The 23,341-nt window shown below is 38.8% G+C and overlaps 1 protein-coding gene across 3 annotated transcripts in view; it reads right to left on the bottom strand.

Annotated features, from left to right (window-relative positions):
* AIG1 (androgen induced 1) overlaps positions 1 to 23,341 on the bottom strand; it is a 269,595-nt gene that overhangs the window by 184,162 nt on the left and 62,092 nt on the right. For all 3 annotated transcript variants that reach the window (XM_059889836.1, XM_059889835.1, NM_001076326.1), the window contains 1 exon segment: positions 1,406 to 1,561. In XM_059889836.1, coding sequence (XP_059745819.1) covers positions 1,406 to 1,561 — 156 coding nt within the window.

Here is a 23,341-nt window from a genome sequence, read left to right as displayed (position 1 = left end):
AAAAAGTAACAGAAAACGCACAAACTTGGATTTTCTAGATAATTCTTTCAAGTAGAAAGTGTAGGTCTTTACAGTTTATGGCATTGGAAATTTTCTCTTAGGTAAGTATTCTCATAGAAGGTGTTTGAATTTTATAAGGCAAGTCTAAAGAAGGAAATATTGAATAATATATAAGGTATTTAACTCTGTTATGTTAAGTAACCAGTTTTGAGAGATCTGCTAGATGGCTTTAACCTGAGCAAACATCTAGATTTTTTGGAGGGTAAGGATGAATGAGGAGACATACAACCGGATCATACTACTTTCCTTGTCCTGTTGTTAAGAGTTTAAAGGTTACTTCATTCCAAGAAGATACAACTCAGTATGCAGAAAAAGCAATTCAGTAATAGTCTTGGTGCCCACTAACTGGTCTTAGAACAAGTGTATAGAGGCTTCAGCCAGGTATAAATGTGGCAAATATGAGTAAGAGCCATTGGAAAGATTTAAAAAGCAACTTTCTGACTCTGCCTACAAAGGACCATGGACTTGGTACACGGGTTTCTATTTCTCCACCTGATTTCTATCAGGTGGCCGATGAAAGTTCTATATTTGAATTACACAAAATGCTCTTAATTGTTATCACAATTTACAAGTGTTCTCTCATTCTTCTGGCTCTTCACAGGTTAAAATCTATAGAGTCTCATGGTGCCCTGGCCCTCTATGTAGAGATGATGGGCGATTAACAAATCAGTGAAGGAAGTTAAGCTAGGGAGGGAATCTAACTGAAAACAATGGAAATCAATGGAGCCAGAGTAGAATCAAACATTAAGCGGCATTTACTTAAGTGATATTGGCTAATGGCACCACTGAGTAAGTGAAGAAGTATGAGCTATTACTGACTTCCTCTCCCAAGTTCAAAAATACAAGAATGATCACAGACCCATACATTTTAAGTCTGGGCTGCTTAAGAAACCATTACAGGTTGAATTGTGTCCCCCTAAAATTCCTCTGCTGAAGTCCTAACTCTCAGTATCTTGGAACGTGATTTAAAGAGGCAACGTCTTTAACGAGGCAAGTGAGATTAAATGATGTCATTGAGGGCCAGTATGACTGTGTCCTTCTAAGAAGGGGAGATTGGGACAGGGATACACAGAGGAAAAAGCATGTGAAGATACAGGCAAAGGAGGCCATTTGCAAGGCAAGGAGAGAGACCTCTGAAGAAATCAACCCTGCGGACACCTGGATATCAGACTTGCAGCCTCTAGAAATGGGAAAAACTAAATTTCTGTTGTTTAAGCCACTCAGTCCGTGGTGCTGTGCTATGGCAGCCCCAGTGCAGAAGCCTATAATTAGCCGTTTTCCCTCTGAGAAGTCTAATATAAGACTCATTTCTTTTGTGGTTAAATGCGATTTACTTCATACTCACAACCCCAACAGGAAAGGCCAATACAGCCAGCATCCAGTCCCGGAGAGAGATGAGTTTCTTGAGCTGTCTTTCCTGTTCTTGGTTCCCACTTCCTCTAGTCAGAAGACTGGAAAGATCAGTCAGCACACAGATGCCAAAAAAGACAGCTTGGATAACCTGGAGGGAGACAATGATTGGTAGTAAGTCAATAAGATAGAAAGAGACCCAACCTGGAGAAGAGCAAACCAGCTATACCTCTGCAACATGACATAGGGTAAGAGAGGATGAGAAGCATATTTAAAGACCTGGCCCTGCAAACAGAGAAAGACTCAGATATTTACAACTTGCTATCGTAGGTGAGAAAATCCATCTTAAAACACTACTTCCATTTTTGCTAAGGACAAATGCAAAACATGCGCGAGCAGAAACTGGTATCAGTTCTCAAAATGACATATTCCTTATTTTAAAACATCACATCTGTGGTTTAGTAATATTGACTAGTGCAGTTTAACAAACATCTAAAAAGTGCAAAGAAAAAGATATAATAAATGAGACAATTAAGTCTGAATGTGAAGAAACCTTCCTATGATTTAGTCTCTTAGGGTCAACATTTTTTCTACCAAAGGAAGTGGTAGAAAGCTTCTAGTCCTTGAGTCACAGAGAAATCAACTGAAAGCAATCAACAAGCCTGAAACAGAGCAATTTTCTGTTTTCAAACTTGAACTAAATGACCTCCATCTGAAGTTTTCAATCTTTATGAAATAAGATCTTTCCGAAGTAAGGTAAACTTACCCATTTTCCCCCAAAACGTACAACAACTTGTACATTCCAAAATCAATTACAAATTGAATTACTTGCATAGCTATGTTTACTTGGACCATCACAAAGACCATTGAAATGCTAGAGCCCAGATATTCATGAAATTCCTAAAGTGAGGGTAAAAGTGTTGGTGATCCAGAGGTACGAGTGAAGGCAAGCAGAATACTGTAACATAACTTGGCAGATGGTAATTCTACTTATGCAAAGGGCAGAAAATATATTCCATGGGCTCAAAGTCATACCCATTTAGCACCAAGAACATATTCAGGGGAATTTTTCTAGTTCCATTTACAAGAAATAATTTACTGATGATGTATTTGTACAAGATACAATTTTGTTCATTATGGTTAGAAAACATAACAAAATAATTTTCTTGGTGGATTATCATCTTGGCAGTGGAACAAATCTGTGAAAGTTCTGTTCCTCATTGAGGCACAGGACAAAGGGGGGAGAAGGACCCTCAAAATTACTTGGTTCTATCTCTTGGAGAAGCACAGACACACTCAGTTTTGTTAACCATTCTGGTTAAATTTTTATCTAAGCCGCTTGAAAAATTCCCAAATATGAAGATTCCATCACCAGGTAATATACCAGGCTCTTTTGAAATCAGCAAACCCTATAGTTATTAGTCATTCTTAGCCAGAATAATGTTCTATTCTTCTTCATAACTTGGCCTACTTTTGCCTTCAATGACTTAAGATTTCTTGCTTTTCTACAAACCAGAAAAACCAGAGAGGGAGAAGCTAAGACTGCCATATTGAGCATGGCACAATTAAAAGTGTTGGCAAGAATCATGCTATGATGACCAGAAATAATTTAAATGACTCAGGGAATAATTTGCCACTTGGGAAAATTTTCCATCGCACATCTTAATGACTTTAGATGTTAGACCTTTATGTCAACCCTAATGGGGTTTGAGAAATTGGGGAATAATACTGGAGAATAATAATTTCTATTATAATCTGGTAGTGAACATATTAAAAAGTGTCATCCCTTATCAATAATCAGAGAAATGCAAATTTAGATCACAATGAGATAGCATTTTTCTCATCCATGTAACTATTGACTACTGTAATTTAATTCTGACAGTACCAAGGGTTATAAGGATGGAGAATAACCAGAATTCTTATGGTAGGAATGAAAATTGGGAAAACCACTTTGAAGAAAAACTGTTAGTGGCTAGTGATCTAAAAATTCATTTACTCTTTTATCTAGTGACTTCACTATGAAGTCACATCTACAAGAAAGTTAATTTCAGCATTCACTGCTTCAATAAATGAATACAATCTAAATCTCTTAATAGTTGACTAGATAAATCATGCTAGTCATACAATGGAATTCTAAGCACACATCAATTTTTCAGTCTCACAACAAAATACTAAACAAACAAAAAAGGAAACAAAAAACGCTGCATATTGATACCATTAAAACAAATGTCAAAAAATGCAAAGATAAATTCAAAGATGCATGCATATGAGGTAAAATATGAAGAAACACATGGAATTAATAACACTAAAATTAAGTACCTCTACAAGGAGGATGAGATTGAAGGAAGGACAGAAGGGCCTCAACTATATCAGTATTTTATTTCTTAAGTTGATTATTGGGTATACGGAAGTTTATTATAGTCTTCTCTATATATTTCATTATTATGAAACATTTCCAAATAACTTTAAAAAGAATGGTTTTCTTACTTTTGGAATATGGTTAACTAGTTTCTTTCAATTCCCTTCCTTCCAAATCAGTTTCCTCTAGTTTTAAAGATCAGCTAATAGTAGCAGAATTTAGTGAGCTCCTACTCAAGTGAGTTAGGTGAATTTTAAAATTCCATGGTCAAGTAACAGGTACCATATTTGACTCCTACCATAAACTAGACATTTGTACTAAATATAGAAATCAATTTTTCATATATTGGGCTTTTCCCCTCTGTAATCAGCCAGAGGAACCTGTTTCTTAAAGGGCTCACATGATGAGATCAGGCCCACTGTGACTAATTCTCCTTGGTCATATAAAGTAATGTAATTAAAGGAGTGATCAAACTCACAGGATCTTCCAAAACCCAGTGGGAGGAGATTATGCAAATATGAGTATCACTGAGGGTCATTTGAGAATTCTACCCCCCATAAACCCATTCTCAAGAACCCAATTAGGATATACAGGTATTCAAGTTCTGACCAAACAGAGAAGCCTTATAGACTACAACAGGCATTCAGTAGAGACCCAAGACACTTAATACTTAAACAGCAGTGCTAAGATGGCCCTGGAATAAAGGTGACTCTAGATCTAACCCAGCAATATTTAAAAACAAGCCTCAAAGAAAAAACAATCAGGCTGATCTATGAATAACTTAAATACTTGCAAATATAAAATTCTATACTCCTTAAAGGAGGAGAACAAAATCCAAACATTTAACAATATCCAACATCCAATCAAAAATTACTAGACATGCCAAGAAACAGTCCTTTAACCAGGAGAAAATGAATTAAATAAAAATAGGTATAGAAATGACAGAAATATTGGAATTAGAATACAAGAACATTAAACAACTAAATTAAATTAAGAAGTTAAATGAAAACAATGAGAGGAAAAAAATGTAAAGAATCAAACTGAACATTAAAAGTGAAGAAGATATTACCTGAAATTAAAAAGTCACTGCATGGGAATAATAGATTAGCTACTACAGAAGAGAAGATTTAAAATTGAATACACAGCAAAAATAAACCATCCAAAATGAATCAAAGAAAGAAAAAAAGACTAAAAATTAACAGTACCAAAGACTCTTGAGAGTCCCTTGGACTGCAAGGAGATCCAACCAGTCCATCCTAAAGGAGATCAGTCCTGGGTGTTCATTGGACAGACTGATGCTGAAGCTGAAACTCTAATACTTTGGCCACCTGATGCGAAGAGCTGACTCATTTGAAAAGACCCTGATGCTGGGAGGGATTGGGGGCAGGAGGAGAAGGGGACGACAGAGGATGAGACGGTTGGATGGCATCACCAACTCAATGGACATGGGTTGGGTGAACTCCAGGAGTTGGTGATGGACAGGGAAGCCTGGCGTGCTGCGGTTCATGGGGTCACAAAGAGTCGGACATAGCTGAGTGACTGAACTGAACAGTGAACTGTGAGAAAATATCAAGCAATCTAATATACATGTATTAGAGCCCTGAAGACACAAAAGGTCATGTAGAAAGAATATGTGAAGAAATAATGGCTGATGTTTTTCCAAATTTATTGAAAACTATAAACCCACAAGTACAAGAACCTAAGTAATGGAGCATGTACAAAGAAAACTACATAGGCATAGTGCAATAAAATGCTGAAAATCTGTGAAAAAGAGGAAATCTTAACAGTCACTACAGAAAATGGCATCGTGTACAGAAAAATAAAGATTAAAAATATCTCAGACTTCTAAAACAAAACAAGCCAGAAAACAGTACAATGATATCTTTAAAGTTCGTAAGGGGGAAAAACCCTTAAGTCAAAAGTGAAAGACTTTTTCAGACAAATAGACAAATAGTCAACAGACTTTCACTAAAAGAAATGTAAAAGGAATTGAGAATATGATACCAAATATAACTTCAAATTTAAACTAAGCAATGACAATTGCTAAAATAGTAAATATGTGGATAAACATAAAAAAACTTATATTCTGATTTGTTTTATTTTTAAAGATAAATGACTACTTAAGGCAAAAATATAACAATATATTGTGAGGTTTTAAACATATTTGGAAATAAAATTATGACAATCATAGCACAAAAGATAAGAAGGGAGGAATGGAAGGCATACTGCTGTTCAATTCTTAGTTACATATAAAGTGGTATAACATTATTTGGCAGAAGACAGTGACAAGTTAATGATGCATATTATAAACCCTAGAGCAACCTCTCAAAGAATAAAATGGAGATCTTCAGCTAGTGTATTGGTTTTCTGTGCTGAAAGACAAATAACCACAAACTTAGTAGCTTAACACACAAATTATTAGTTTACAGTTCTTTAGGTCAGAAGTCCAGGTAAGTTAGTCTGGCTTCTATGCTCAGGGTATCACAATAGCAAACTTACAGTATTGGCCAAGTTGGGCTTTTATTTGGAGGCTCAAGAAAAGGATCTACTTTCAAGCCTTGAGCCTTAGCTCTTTTACACTATAAAACTGAAGTTTACATTCTCTTGTTAGCTGCCAGCCAGAGTCACTCTCAGCTCCTTGTATCTGCTCTCCAATCCATGTACGATGGCTCCTTCCATACTCAACTCCAGAATATCAATTACTCTTTATGCTTTGCTAACTGCTAAGTCACTTCAGTCGTGTCCAACTCTGTGCGACCCCACAGACGGCAGCCCACCAGGCTCCCCATCCCTGGGATTCTCTAGGCAAGAACACTGGAGTGGGTTGCCATTTCCTTCTCCAATGCGTGAAAGTGAGAAGTGAAAGTGAAGTTGCTCAGTCGTGTCCGACTCTTAGTGACCCTAAGGACTGCAGCCTACCAGGCTCCTCCTTCCATGGGATTTTCCAGGCAAGAGTACTGGAGTGGGGTGCCATTGCCTTCTCTGCTTTATGCTTTAGATCTTTTTAAATCTCTCTTCTGTTTTCCTCTTCTGGCCTGAAAAAGCTTTCTAATTTTAAGGGCTCGTGTGATATTAAGATCAGGCCCACATGGATAATATTCTTTCTTAAGGTCAACTCTTTGTATATCAGTGCAATCAGAGGAACTATAGCTCATTCATTCACAGGTTCCCAGGATTAGAGTGGGACATCTTTGGGGGCCAATTTAGAAATTCTAAATTCTATCTACTGTAAATAATAAACAAATACTAGAAATAAAATGGAATATTAACAATATCAAAGTAATCTAAAAGAAGTCAGAAATTGGGGGAAAGAAACAAAAAACAGATGATACAGAGAAAAGAAAGTAAGACAGCAGACTTTAATCCAACAATGCCTATAATTACATTAAATACAAATGGTTTAAAGTTTCCAATTAAAAGGCAGAGATTGACAGATTGCATTTAAAAAACAAAGAGCACTCCAAGTATAAAGATGTGGATTTGTTAAAAGTAAATGGATATGAACACTAATCATAAGAAAGATGGAATAGCTATATTAATATCAAAAGAAGGTTTCAAGATAAGCAATATTACCAAAAATAAATCATGATAAATGGATCAATTCACTAAGAAGGCATAATGATCTTAAATGTGAACTACCATAGTTGAGCTTCAAAATGGAGGGAGCAAAAACTGATTTAACAGAGGTTTAAATTGCTCAATAAGTTTTTTAAAAATAAATAAATGATTCACTTGTTCTTGGAAAACATATGCTTTTATGAAGATTTAAAGTGCAAATGAAAGGAGAGAGATAGAATCTCATATTCCAGAAGAGAAAAACAAAAGTTCTGCAAATATAAATGTAATAGTCTAAACATTTTGCCAAATTTAGATTAATGGTATTATGAAATCTTGTACATCTCTACAGCTGATTCCTCTTCTTAGCCACTGGTGTTGCTAACACAGCAGTGCCCTTGCCATTACCTGGTGGCCACCTGTCACTGTCTGTAGGTCTCTCCAGTGGCTCTCCCCTGCTTATGACCACACTACGGCTGCCATGCCTTACCTGCTGTGGAAGACCTCCCCAAAGAATGTGGGAATCAGAGAGAGGAGATACCACAAAACAATTTTCTCCCAATTTCCAAACATCAGGAGACACAGAGGGATGTTGGGTATTGCTATCTTTTTTTTAACTCACACTGGCTAATACTCAAAAGATAATACCTAAAAATTATGGAACAGTCCATCATTTCCTGCAGAGAAGCAAGGATTGACTTTTGGTTATTTGTTCATTTAAGAAGCAGTTAGTCAATATTGTTAAACCATTTATACTTCTGCCACTTTGTTAAAATCTGACTTGTGCTGAAAGCTAACAAATCACGTTAGAAACATTTCACTCTGCTGCCTATATGTATCATGCTGTCCACTGCAACTTAAAATTCATGAAGTTAAGAATGTAAAAGTCACATAAAGATGCACAAGTGAATCTTAAGTAGGATTCCCTTGAAGCATTATTCAGCTCCAGCCATTCTGCAGAGCTGGCATTTTCAAACCATCAGCTCAGCATGACATACATATACACCATCTGGCTTTGAGTTCTTAGCAGGCTGCTTGATCTTATTATTTTGTATCACGTGTAGAAATGAAGTGGTCAAATGTATCATATCTCTCCAAAAAATATAAATAGAAATCTATCAGAATGGGGAAAAAAAAAATCCCAGGATATTTTGCAGTCATTCCAGCATTTATTCCTCTAGAATGTTCTCTACTGTTTAATTCGTTCTGCATCTTCCATCCAACTCCTCAACTTTCCCTGGCAGAAAATCACAGCTTATTTACTGAGTCATTTTATGTTTAGGATTCACTTCCACAAGTGTGGAAATGTACCCAAATTCCATTCATGTCTTCATCTTTCTTGACATGAGTATCTTTATTAAATTAACATTATTTTCCTTTTTCTCTGGAATGCACTAAACTATTACAATTCTGTTTGTATTAGAGGGAAAATTCATTAGACTTCTAACATTTATTCCCAAACATATAGGACATAGTTTATTGAGAATGGATTTTATTTCATTTCACTAGGTCAACTTCAATATCCCTAATTACATGTAATTGCACCAAAGCTATAGTCTCTATATCAGGTTATGTCATTACTTCAGTTGCTAATTTTTACATTTCTGAATAATTGGCCAAACTCAGGCAAGAACCAAGGATGCACCAAAACAGGAAAAGTAGCATAAGAAATGGAATCATATGAACTTTAAGACCAGTAAAGGTGTCTTGACCTTTGGGAGTAAGATTCCTTATAAATTAACGTATTGCATTTTTCTCATATTTTACTTTCATAAGATTAATGCAGAGTACCATAGTGCTTGTTTTGAATATTTTGCTTATTTTGAAGTTAATTTTTAGACACAGCAGACAGAGGAAACAAGAAGATGGAACTCTGAGGGGTGGCAATGAAACTGGAGTGATGTGGATCATGGAATGAAGGAAAACTGTGGAGAGAACAGATGGAAAGAAGGCAGTGAGATTTATAGGTGTCATAAGGGAAGGCCTGGAGGAGTCCTCTATATGAGGACAAGAGCATTAATTAAAGGGGAGATGATAAAGAAGAAGTGAAAAATCTATCTAAGCTCTTCAGTAATCAGAGAATAACATTACGTAAACTTTAGTAAACCAGGAAAGAATGGAATAGACAGACAGATGGAACATGCCTATATAACATACATGGCACGTGGTATGTTTGTGTAACTTCTCCTATGCAGAAGGGTGAATGACACATTTGGAGAAATGGTGCGAGCTGAAGGCCTTTCAGTTTCTCATACATCATGTGGCACTGTATAGTGAAGAGTGAAAGTCGCTCAGTCGTGTCCGACCCTTTGCGACACCATGGACTATACAGTCTGTGGAATTCTCCAGGCCAGAATACTGGAGTGGGTAGCCTTTCCCTTCTCCAGGGGATCTTCCTAACCCAGGAATCGAACCCAGGTCTCCTGCATTGCAAGCAGATTCCTTACCAGCTGAGCCACAAGGGAAACTCAAGAATACTGGAGTGGGTAGCCTCTCCTTTCTCCAGGGGATCTTCCTGACCAAGGAATCGAACCGGGGTTCCTGCATTGCAGGTGGACTCTTTACCAACTGAGCTGTCAGGGAAGCCATGGCACTGTATAGCATAAACAGTTATTCTGTTTTCAGTTCATAAAACTTTCAATGTAGTTCTTGCTCAAAACCAATCCATGGCAATAAATGTATTCAATAAAGAGTGAATCTGAAGGAGTGAAATACCATGTTGAAAGAATACAAGAGGTACAAAATAACAGTACCATAAAACACAATCTTCTAAGGGACTCCCCCTTCATTCCACAAGTGCCTTACTTTTTAATAGTGCATAACTCCTTCTTATTATCAAGAGTGAATGCCAAAAGTAGTTTGGCACCAAGGGACAGTGACTCAATATGAAATCAGATGAGTGAATTCGGCAAGGATTTCTTCACACGGGTTTCCAGTGCCTTCCTTGCTAGAGACATCTGAACATCTCTGGCAATTCTACAGAATGGAGCCTATCAGGTACATGGAAGGCATCATTAGTTACATGTTTGAATGCTACTCTGTAGAGAAACCAATGCATTAAAAGGTACCACAAGCTCCTTCTGCCTCCTTCATCCTCTGAGACTATTCCCATCAGACGTACTGCCTGGTGAATTTTCCGCCACCACCCTTGGAGAGAGTTAGCCTGAACAAGCCAAAATGGTTCTCTCACTCTAATGACTGTAACTCATTTTTCTAAATCCGCCATTTAAGTGATGTGCTTCAAGCCCGAGTATTTTCAAGGAATCTTCACCACAAACATTTTTGAGGAGATGGACTCATTGCATCATCAAGCCCGTGGTTTTCAGAATGCGATTTAGAGTCCTTGCCCATGTACACAGACATTTACCTCATACTGCTCTATCTCATTACTGAAAATCGATGAAATCAGCTGAAAGTCACCACTGGCAAGCAATCTATTCAGATAGAAAGAAAAATAAGCTTTTCAGTCAGAAATAATGCACTTAGATAAGCTGCTTTGGAAAGGAAATCTTGTCCACAAAATTTGTTTACAAACATCACAGAATTGTTTTCAATAAGTAGCAAGGAGAGCAGTCATCTGAAGAAAGCCTTGCATGCCCTTCACAAAGTAATGGGTGCAATCATTCCATGTTCTAGCAACATCCTGATAAGTGCACTGCAGGGTTCCTTCTGGGGATTCCATTCTAATCTGCAAATAAGGACAGAAAATTCCCCCTGGGTGTTTCCTGTGTTCCACTGACTTTAGAAGCTACCCCAAACTTTTTACAGGCTTAAAGATTTTTTTCAACTATTAATATTAGCGTGAATCTGAATTAAACACACTATTGATTCATTTAACAAATATTTATTAACTACTACATACAAAACACTTAGTAAACTATTAATGCAGCAACGCAGACCATTAAATGATTGCACGCTGTGAGCAAATGTGAATGTACCTGGAAATGTCTAGCCTCTAACTTAGTGGCATCTGCGTTTACTAAATGCACAGTAACAGTGGTGAACAATTATTTAAAGAAAAAAGATGTTGTATCTTTAATAACACAAATTTGTTTCAAAGTGCATTAATTTTCTAACACTGTAAAACTGGCTTTATCCAAGTAAATGTTTACTTGTGCAGCAAAATATTATTAAGTGGCAAACATAATCATTAAAGAACTAGATAATTCTGAAATCTAAATAAAAGGAACTGAATTAAGATCAAACCAGATGCTAAGTTATGACATGAAAGTGTTAGTGTCAGTCATGCCCAACTCTTTGTGACCCCATGGACTGTATGTAGCCAGTCGGGTTGCTCTCTCCATGGAGATTTTCCAGGCAGGAATACTGGAGAGGGTTGCCATTCCCTTCTCCACAGGATCTTTCCGACCCAGAGGCTGAACCTGGGTCTCCTGCATTGCAGGCAGATTCTTTACTGTCTGAGCCACAAGTGATGACATAAAATCAGATAATCATACATAACCCATGTGCAATCTATATATAACAAGCTAAACTATGTGCATTAAGAGCACATACTTCTGCAGGTAACACTGTATTAATTAAGCCCATTAGAAAAACATGGTCCCTGTCCATAGATGTTTCTGCTTTAAATACTTATCAATCTATTGATTTTGGTCTAACACTGAGTCTACACAAAGACTATGTCTGCATAATTGTAGACAAATACTTGACAGGAAACTGAATGGTTAAAATACTTACGAAAGTGGTTCACTGTGTCAAGATGCTGACTTTTGCCTTCAGAAACAGGGTCTTCCTAGACAAAAGCTTCTAGATGGGCTCTGAAAGGTCTTATTCCCTATCAGACAGCATTTTCCATTTTAAACCCAAACTGGCCACTGTTCTACCACTTTGAAGTTAACTGCTGCAGAGCATAAGAGGTATGATGAACCATTCTTTTCAATTCTATTCTCTACTAGTTCATCTATGACTTCATAACGTTTTACCTCTTTGTTAAGAGTATTATAAAATCCCTGGGTTCTTATAGCTTGAGACGGTATGAAGCTAGTGCTGGAAGGGTCCTACCAGTAATCAACTTAAGTGACAATGTAAAATCTCAGAAAAAATGACAGGTCCCTGAGACATTTTAAAATTCATTAATGATTCAGAAAAATCTGATAATACCAAGTGAGGAAGATGGTGTGGAACAATGCTAAAGGGAGCATACTTTGGTTCAATCACTTTGGAAATAACGGCATAGGAAAGCTGAGGATGCATACATATGTTAGTGGTCTTATGCCTGTCTCCTGGCACCTAGAGTGCGTAACCTGAAATGAGATTGTTGCTTTAGGTATATGCTTCTGTCCTTTAGATGAGTATGAAATTTTTAAAAAGTCAGAAATGGTACTGTAATTTATTACATTAAGAAATTAAGAAGTACATTACAGTTCTCAATTACTCAGGTAACAAATTAAATACAACCATTACTTTCTTCACAAAGTTATCACCTTAAGTTTCTACTAGGAAACAAGATATTCTTATGCTTAAAAATAGAGTTGACCCTTGAACAGCACAGGTTTGAGCTGCATGGTTCCACATACACATGGATTTTTTTCAGTAGTAAATACCATGCTACTACATGATCTGTGGTTGGGTGTGTACACAGATAAGGAACCTCAGATATGAAAGGCCAACTATAAAATTATACACAAGTTTTTCTACTGAATGAGGGTCTCTAACTCCCACCTATTCAAGAGCCAACAGTAACTTAATGGACATAATTTTGAGTCGTAACTAAACTGGAACATGATTTTCTTGTGCTTAAAAACTGGTGACAGAGCAGCTTCTCACCAGCTATCGTTTTACACACAGCGGTGTACATACGTCGATGCTACTTTCTCCACTCGTCCCACTTTCTCCTTCCCCCACTGTGCCCACAAGTTCATACTCTGTATCTGCCATCTCCATTCCTTCCTTGCAAATAGGTTCATCAATTCCATTTTTCTAGATTCCATATATATGTGCTAATATACGATACTTGATTTTCTCTTTCTGATTTCCTTCACTCTGTATAACAGCCTCTAGGTTCATCTACCTCATTAGAACGGATTCAAATGCTATATAACACAGGGAGCACAGCCTGGTGCTCTGTGATCACCTAGAGGAGTGGGATGGGGGCAGAGGAGGGACTCAAGAGAGACCTGACGTATGTATAATTATGGCTGAATTGCACTGTTGTACAGCAGAAACCAACACAATGTTTTAAAGCAATTTTCCTCCAATTAAAGAGTAAATAATAACAAAATAAATAAACCAAGACTTTAGATCATGCATAGAGAAAAAGAAAAAAATTGGTGACATTTAGAACACTGGATGTGTAAGTTTATGTTAGGTTTTAGATTTCACTTTTTTTTTTTTTAAGCAGGGTACATTTAATACAAAGATTGATTAGGTTATGATAGGAGAGTAAGTATTACATGTAAAGAGGATGCTAGATGGTGCCCTGGGGCTCAGGGAGAGCAGCCAAGGAAAGAAGAACTTGGAAGAAGTCCCCTACCCAAGGATGGGCTTCAGACCTCACTGAAGACGGTATGCTGGCAGTCAGGGAGATGATGGAGGTACAGGTGAGCCTCTGCCAATGGGCAGGTACACAGAAGGAGTTGAGTGACCATTGTGGGCAGGAGACCTGGAGCAGGTGGTGGGTGCCCAGGTTGGGGGGGAGGGGCTGCAGGGACTGTACACCCCCTGCCTGTAGCTGGGGCTGAGCAATACTAAATGTTCTTCTACCCACACAGCTGACCACTGGGACAGCAGCTTGAACCAGTAAGTGACGCCCTATCCTTCTGCAATGTCCCTTCAGTGTCCTTTACTGAGAAAGCTCAACATCATCTTCAATGTAAAGGAGAAATGCTTAAAAGGTTATGGAAGAGCAAGTGTTACAGGGTGAATTTGAAGCTGAGAGACAACAGCTATCTCGTTTAACTCACAATGACTTAACTGATATTTTAAGAGCACCGCTGACAATACTGTAATTATTCTAATGAAATGCTAAGAAAGAGGGAAGGACATTTGCAGACAGACAGTCTGACCTGTCTCTTGACTTTGGGTCATTTGATTATTTTATGCCACCTTCTATAGATAGTATAACAGGAAAAGATGATGGAGATATTATCATAATATTTTAAATATGATGCAATATTCAAAGTGGTCAAATTTGCTTCTACTTTGTGGTTGCTGTTGTTTAGTCACTCAGTCATGTCTGACTCTCTGCGACCCCACGGACTGTAGCCAACCAGGCTCCTCTGTCCATGGGATTTCCCAGGCAAGAATACTAGAGTGGGTGGTCATTTCCTTTTCCAAGGCATCTTCGTGACCCAAGAATCAACCCCTCATCTCCTGCATTGGCAGGCAGATTCTTTACCACTGAGCCACCAGGGAAGCCCAATTTGTGGTACTTGTGTTAGATAGATAAGGCTGAAGCGAAAGACCTAAACTAAAATTTGCATGCGTATTGAAAATTAACCAATCTCTATCACACCTTTCCTGTTTATATCTGAATTGTTTATAATAACAGAAAGTACAAAACAATCCAAATGTGCACAAAGCAGACTCAACCATGGATAAACAGAGGTATAAAAGAGTAACATGCAGCAGTGAAAATTAAGTACCTAGAGTTACATAGATGAATACAGATGATCACACAAGTGTAACACTGAACAATAAAAGCAAGTCTTAGAAGACCAAAAGAGTATCACACCATTTAAATAACGTTCTAAAAGAAAGGGGAAAAAAACCCCCACAATATCAGTCCAGGCACACACATGTGGTAAAACCATAAGGAAAAGCAAGACAATAATCACAATAAAATGCTACCTAGAGCCAAGTTAGAGTCTCCTTCTCCCTACCCCAGTATGCATTTTAGGTTATCTCTTGTTTTTTCCCCCTGGATTCAAGTGTAATTAAATCATCATTAGTGCTGCTATTTTATAAACGCCTGACTCTCTTGCAGGCACATGGGGGCAGAGAATGGTTTTTGTTCGATACTGTATCTCTAGAGATTGGCACAACATCTGGGGTGTAGTATCAACACATATCTATATTACAGAATTAATGACATCTAATTGCAGAATTAATGACAGTGGCAAAGACAGCTGAGTAGAGAAGGAGGGCTGGTAGGAGGATGGCCAGCAGATGCAGAGGGCCCTGTTACGAAGGTGACCGCACAGACGTATTTCAACTGATCCGCACTGTGCAGGGTTCCCCACTCTCCAGCAGTAGAGCATTCCTATGAAACCCTTCACAAGCTGGTAAGGATAAAGCAGAGAAGCAAGGACCTTAGGACATATCCTGCTAACAGATGCACAAAATAAACTGACATAAAGCGTTAAGCTGCCACAGTTTTCAGTTGAGTGTGGTTCCCAAGGAAGGAGCGTGGTGACATCCCTGTCACTGCGCTGAAGCACATACACTTCACTATAAAGCAGAAGCTGAACTCCATCTTTTCCTTTCATCTTTTTTCCATGTAAAAGTGAAAATCCTCTATGGATTTCTTTCAGTTGGCAAAAAGATACTAATGTAGGTCTTTTATAATAAAAGCCAAGTGGTATATAGCAAGCTCTGGAAAACTGGGGTGTGTGGGGGGGGGCACCTGCATTTGCTTCCAGTCGTGCTCAGCGCCCTAGTGAAGGGCATGCAGGTAGACCTAGCGGGTGTGAGGGTCAGCAGGGAAAACCCACGAGGCGCTGGGACAGTGACGGCGTCAGGAGGGGAATGACTACAGAGCTAGATCGTGGGGTTTAGAGTGGCTAGAGAAGAACAGGAAGTCAGGAGAGTGACAGAGAATGAGGGTTTTTTGGGGGGGGGGCGGTCACAGATCTAGTGGGAGCAAATAAACTGAATGGCGGGAGCCTGTGGTCCAAGAATGGCCTAGAGGTCAAGCTGTTCTCAGCGACCATGAGATCCAGGGGTGGCTACGGCAAGCAGCTCCTGGGAGGCTGTGATAAAAGTCAGCAGAATTGGGGAGAAAAAAAATATCATGAGGAGTGAATTTTATGTACTAATGGGATTGTAAACTTCTGGGGCAAAAAAAAAGTTAAAAAAGAAATTGGAACCAAAAATACAAAGAAGCATAGCTTCTAAAACATTATCACAGATATTTTAGAAACCTGTCAATTAAGTATATCAATATAAAATATATATTTATAAACGATGAATATTGAGTGCCTTGCATCAATAGAAATACAAAGAATACCATTTTTCCTTTCAATTACATTAGAGTAATTCATCTTCTTTTGACCCTGCCACATTCCTGTTCTCATAGACACACAAAGTATGTTTAAAAGCCAATAAATAGCATACACACACATACACACACAAACCCAATGCTGTCATGGACAGAGCAATTAAAAATGATAAATATATTCCACAAAGGGATAAATCTCACCACTTTTATTATGGGTAGAATAAAGAGGGAAAACCAAAAATCCTGTGGAGTTCCAGAAGATATTCATTTAAAATATTCATTTCTTCTTCAAAATACTATTCATCCAGGAACTTCTAAGAGACTCTAATTTAATACTACCCATTATGAAATCAAAATACATTTAAAAGTATAAACTCAAGAAGAAACAACCCAAGAGTTCTAGAACCTCAGAAAACAAAACAAAAAAATACATATTTTATGTTGCTTCATAAGGTACATTAACTTTTAAAGCTAGCAATAATTTTCTCACCAGGATAACAAATAAATGAAAATAATCTGTTGTTGGTTAGAAATCAGAAAGTATACTAACTTTTATATTAGGAAGCATACTAAAATTTATACCAAATTTTAAAGACAGCTGGGAAAGCCAACTTTATGAAAAACTGTAAAAAAAATTTTTTTTAAACTTTATAAATTTCTAAGTGATTCCAAATAAGATTTTTCTGAGCTTTCAAAAATCAGAACGACTAAAAATAACTCTATTTGAAATAAATACCACAGGTTTTAGAAAAATCAAATGTTTACTTATGTTTCTAAGAGTTAAAACGTGAACAGTACAGCCTTAGCCACTTGCCAGTGAGAAAGCCCAAACTGAAGACCACACTGGAGTTGATCCTAAGAAAGCGGTTTTAATAGCTTCTGCAAATAACTAGTTGTTTAGTCACTAAGTCGTGTCCAACTCTTTTGTGACTCGATGGACTGTAGCCCGCCAGGCTCCTCTGTCCATGGGATTTCCCAGGTAAGAATACTGGAGTGGGTTGCCATTAGTGATATTTTAATGGCAATTCTGGTAGGTGAAGAAGGAAGAAAATAGGGGGTGGGGGAAGAAGGGAGAAAAACAAAAACATGTTAAATGATCTTTGGGAGAAAAGATTTATGTAATGTTGTCTCTGTCTGTTTGGGCTCTGTAATAGAAGCAAATAGATGGGGAAACAGTGGAAACAGTGTCAGACTTTATTTTTTGGGGCTCCAAAATCACTGCAGACGGTGATTGCAGCCATGAAATTCAAAGACTCTTACTCCTTGGAAGGAAAGTTATGACCAACCTAGATAGCATATTCAAAAGCAGAGACATTACTTTGTCAACAAAGGTCCATCTAGTCAAAGCTATGGTTTTTCCAGTAGTCATGTATGGATGTGAGAGTTGGACTATACAGAAAGCTGAACGCCGAAGAATTGATGCTTTTAGACTGTGGTGTTGGAGAAGACTCTTGAGAGTCCCTTGGACTGCAAGGAGATCCAACCAGTCCATCCTAAAGGAGATCAGTCCTGGGTGTTCATTGGAAGGAATGATGTTGAAGCTAAAACTCCAATTTTTTGGCCACCTGATGTGAAGAGCTGACTCATTTGAAAAGACCCTGATGATGGGAAAGATTGAAGGCGGAAGGAGAAGGGATGACAGAGATGGTTGGATGGCATCACCAACTCAATGGACATGATTTTGGGTAAACTCCGGGAGTTGGTGATGGACAGGTAGGCCTGGCATGCTGCAGTTAATGGGGTTGCAAAGAGTCAGGCACGACTGAGCAACTGAACTGAACTGAACTGAACAGAAGCACCATACACTGGGTGGCTTGTAAAGCAAAATTCATTTCTTACAGTTCTACAGGCTGGGAAGTCCAAGACCAAGGTGCTGGTGGATTGGTGTCTGGTGAAGCCCCGCCTTCTGGTTCACAGATGGCAGTCTTCTTGCTGTGCTCTTACAAGGCAGAAGGGTCAAGAGACTTCTGTGGGGTCTCTTTTGTAAGGGTATAATCTCATTCACTAGGGTTACACTATCATGACCTAATCACCTCCCAAGGGTTCCACCTCTTAATACCATCATCACCTTAAAGATTTTAACATATGGATTTGGCTGGAGGGGGGCACGGAACACAAAAATTTACTCCATAGAAAATGTAAAGTTGAAGGAAAAGTTTATATATGCACTTCATCCTTAATATTATATGGATGTTAAACTTAGAGTCAATACTCTCTTGATCAGAATGCAGTAGCTGAAGGTTAATGTTTCAAACTAGTAAATGCTAGAAGAAATGACGTAGTTGAGAATATGGGGTGGGCAAAGAAGACCTAATCTAGCCATCTTTTCTATCTTAATTGACATCAGATGCTACGATTGAACTAGTATCTAGATATGTTCATCAGATTACCTCAGATTTATAGATTGACCATGAGGAATATATATATATATATAAGCTTGCATGTGTGCTCAGCTGCTTCAGTCATTTTTGACTCTGAAATGCTATGAACCTTAGTCCTCCAGGCTCCTGTGTCCATGTACTGGAGTGGAGTGCCATTTCCTTCTCCAGGGGATCTTCCTGACCCAGGGACGGAACCCATGTCACCTTTATCTTCTGTACTGCAGGCAGAGTCTTTACTCAATGAGCCATCTGGGAAGCCTATATGTATGCATATATATACATACATATATGTGTGTGTGTATGAGGAGGTCATGGCAACCCACTCCAGTATTCTTGCCTGGAGAATCCCATGGACAGAGCCTGGCAGGCTACAGTCCATGGGGTTGCAAAGAGTCAGCCAGGACTGAGTGACTAAGCACACACAGCGCACACACACACACACACACACACACACAATATTTGCCTCAGCTATTGTTTTAAAAATCCATTACTGATACTGAATCCAGGACAAATGTTTTGGTCAATACACTTTTGTGACATCAAAATATCCTGAATCAAATCTCCCCAAATGCTGGATCTGAAAACTCTTTCCTTTTAGTGGCCTTCTTTTCCTTCCTTATGCTGTGATGGTGCTAGTATCAGTGCACTGACGAGGATTTACAGAAAGGGATAAAGGTTTCTGTCCAAGATCCTTTATCCAGGTAGAAGCCCCAGATCCCAAACACTGGAGGAAGAAGGGATAAGCCACTTAAATAACTAAGTTCAAAGTGTTCCTGAGCTACTGCAAACACTTAACTGCTTATCTCTTTATCTTAAGTGAAGGCTCCACTTCCAAAACCCCACCCTCCATTGGGAGTATAAGAGGTATAGGGCTTTAGCATCATTCTCTTCCATGCCCAGCATGTGTATCTATTATGATATGGACCAGCTGCCTGTGTGTTTTAGATCCAGTGGCTGTTACCCATGCACAGAAGTGGGCTTTACTCCACTTAAGTATTATTCTACACACGGATACCTCTTGAGAGTGGAGCATATTATGAAAATTATTCCCTACTTTTGAATTTCTTAGTCTTCAAAACTCTTTGACTTAAACATATATGTGGCAAAGTTTATGATGTGTTTGATATTTAAATTGAGCACATCTGGGAAAATATCTTAACGTCTTCTGGTAGCCAGAATGCTTCCAGACATGAGCTTAGAGACATGTTAGTAAGTGATAAAGTGCTATGAAAATTCTTTCTTAGGAACACTCTCTAGAAGTTCCCTATAGGAGCGTCTTTGGCAATGTTTTTACTTAAGTCTCTCAATTCCCTCTGTTATAAAACTCTTAACAGAATATTATGATTCGCTTACTTATTAACATAATGCAACATAAATTATAGACCTTAGGCTATGTCATTAAATTCGTTTCTTTAATTCATTTTTATTTTTTATTTTATTGTAGTAAGAACACTTAACATGAACTCTACCCTCATCAAATTTTAAGGGTATCATACAGTATTATTAACTATAGGCGAATGGTATAAAACAGGTCTCTAGAATTTATTCACCTTACGTAACTGAAACTTCGTACCTGCTGATTAGCAACTGCTCATTCCCCTCTGCCCACCCCCTAGCAACCACCATTCTATTCTGTTCTCTGAGTCTGATTATTTTAGAAAGCTTGTAAGTGGAATCATGCAATATTTGCCCTTCTGTAACTGGCTTCATTTCATTTAGCAAAATGTATTAAACTACTAAATTCTTTAAATTGAATAAATCTAGTCAGATGTGGAAAAGCTCTCTACAGATACCTGATGATAAAAGCATGTTTACACAACCATTTTGTGGAAGGTGTCATTAACATAAAAAAATTGGTCCCTGTTTTAAGTCCAATCAACAGGTCTGTCTTACCTTAATTTTGAAAGCACACTGTAAATAATGTATATCTCTATTTTAGTAATACTGTAATTATGGACCCAAATCCTTTGGTGTTTTTCCAAATCACTGTGTTTTTAGGTAGTAAATTTAGAAGCTAAGGTTACTATTTCTACTTGAACATTATCACGAAATATTCTGCACGGGGTTGCACATAATCAGCTCCAGTGATGCCCAGATCATCTTCGTGCCTGAATAAACCCCTGATGAGAAAATTCTTTAAATCTTTCAGGCCATGAGGACAACATTTAGTAAAAAAAAAAAAAAAAAAAAAAGCTTTTGGTAGTCACCACAGTGTATAGGGTATAAAGGCTATACTTGAAATATACCCCAATGAATTCGTGCATTAAAATCATGATATATTCCATTTTTCCAAAAGGATGTTATAGCAATGATCATCCAGTCTAGGCCTCCTCTGGTGGCTCAGCAGTAAAAATAATCCACCTGCCAATACAGGAGACGTGGGTTCGATCCCTGGGTTGAGAAGATCCCCTGGAGAAGGAAATGGCAACCCACTCCAGTATTCTTGCCTGGGTAATTCCATAGCAGGCTCTAGTCCATGGAGTCACAAAAGACTTGGACATGACTTAACAGCTAAACAACAACATATGGTCATCTACGACATGTAATGTGCGTTTATGTAGTTGTTCTGCAAGTTGGTTTGTCCCCCTTTCCCACTGAATATTCCGTCTGTCTCTTCGCTGGTTTCTTCCTACCTCCTCTGCCTCTAAACTCTGCATACCCCAGGGCTCAGACATTGGAGTGCGTCTGTTTTTCCAGCCTCATCCACTACCTTGAAGATCTGATCCAGTCTCCGGACTTTGGATACTATCTCTGTGATAAGGGCTCCTATTTACATGACATCTTTAGCCAGACCTCTCCCTTGAATTCCAGCTATCTATTCAACGTCCTCATTTGAACATTTCAGATAGGAATCTCCAACTTCACAGGTCCAACACAGACCTTCCTGCATTCCCTGACAAATCTCCTCTCACAGCCATCCTCATCTCCATGGATGGAAATTCTGACTTTATAGTCATGTGTCCCCCAGCTCTGCTTGTGCCATTCATGTGCAGGTCCTGATGGCTCTCTGTCTAAAAATCATGTCCAGAATCTGACACTTTGTACCACTTTTCCTGCTCCCTCCGTGGTCCGAGTCACCACCAACTTTCCCCTTAGTTGCTGGCAAAGCCTCCTGCCTGACTTTTCTGCTTGACTCCACTCTGTTCTATGCAGCAGCCAGAGTGAGGCTATGAAAAGTCAGATCACGTCATCCTGCTCAACGCCCTTCAAAAGCTTCCTATCTCATGTTCAGTAAAAGCCAAAGAGCCCTTTGCAGCACATGCCAAGAGGCCCTTTGCTGTTTCCTGCCACTGTCCCCCTAGCTTGCCCTGCTCCAGCCCCACTGGTCTTCTGTGTGGGGCCTCTAAATTTGCTGTTTTCTTAAACCACTTTCCCACTGTCTTCATGCAAACCTTAGCTTGTAAGGAGGCTCCTCCCCAGTGATACTCCCTAGCTCCTATACTGCCTTTTTTCCCTTCCCAAGCAACATTTTAAAATATACTTATTCATTTTTAATTGGAGGATAATTGATTTACAATTTTGTGTTGGTTTCTGTCATATATCAACATGAATCACCCATAGGTATACATATGCCCCCTCCTTCTTGAACCTCCCTCCCACCTCCCATCCCATCCCACCCCTCTAGGCGTCACAGAACACTGGGTTGAGCTCCCTGTGTCATATAGCAAATTCCCACTGGCTACCTATTTTACATATGGTAATGTATATGTTTCCATGCTACTCTCTCAATTCCTCCCACTCTCTCCTTCCCTCTGTGTCCACAAATCTATTCTCTATTTCTGCATCTCCATTCAGATCAGATCAGATCAGTTGCTCAGTCGTGTCTGACTCTTTGCGACCCCATAATCGCAGCACGCCAGGCCTCCCTGTCCATCACCAACTCCCGGAGTTCACTGAGACTCACGTCCGAGTCAGTGATGCCATCTAGCCATCTCATCCTCTGGCATCCCCTTCTCCTCCTGCCCCCAATCCCTCCCAGCATCAGGGTCTTTTCCAATGAGTCAACTCTTTGCATGAGGTGGCCAAGGTACTGGAGTTTCAGCTTTAGCATCATTCCTTCCAAAGAAATCCCAGGGCTGATCTCCTTCAGAATGGACTGGCTGGATCTCCTTGCAGTCCAAGGGACTCTCAAGAGTCTTCTCCAACACCACAGTTCAAAAGCATCTATTCTTCGGCACTCAGCCTTCTTCACAGTCCAACTCTCACATCCATACATGACCACAGGAAAAACCATAGCCTTGACTAGACGAACCTTTGTTGGCAAAGTAATGTCTCTGCTTTTGAATATGCTGTCTAGGTTGGTCATAACTTTCCTTCCAAGGAGTAAGCGTCTTTTAATTTCATGGCTGCAGTCACCATCTGTAGTGATTTTGGAGCCCAGAAAAATCAAGTCTGACACTGTTTCCACTGTTTCCCCATCTATTTCCCATGAAGGGGTGGTACTGGATGCCATGATCT

Source organism: Bos taurus, chromosome 9 (assembly GCF_002263795.3).
Source record: "Bos taurus isolate L1 Dominette 01449 registration number 42190680 breed Hereford chromosome 9, ARS-UCD2.0, whole genome shotgun sequence".
In the NCBI taxonomy this organism is placed as follows: Eukaryota; Metazoa; Chordata; class Mammalia; order Artiodactyla; family Bovidae; genus Bos; species Bos taurus.
The sequence above is the reverse complement of the archived record's forward strand: the minus strand, read 5'-3'. Positions and strand labels throughout refer to the sequence as shown.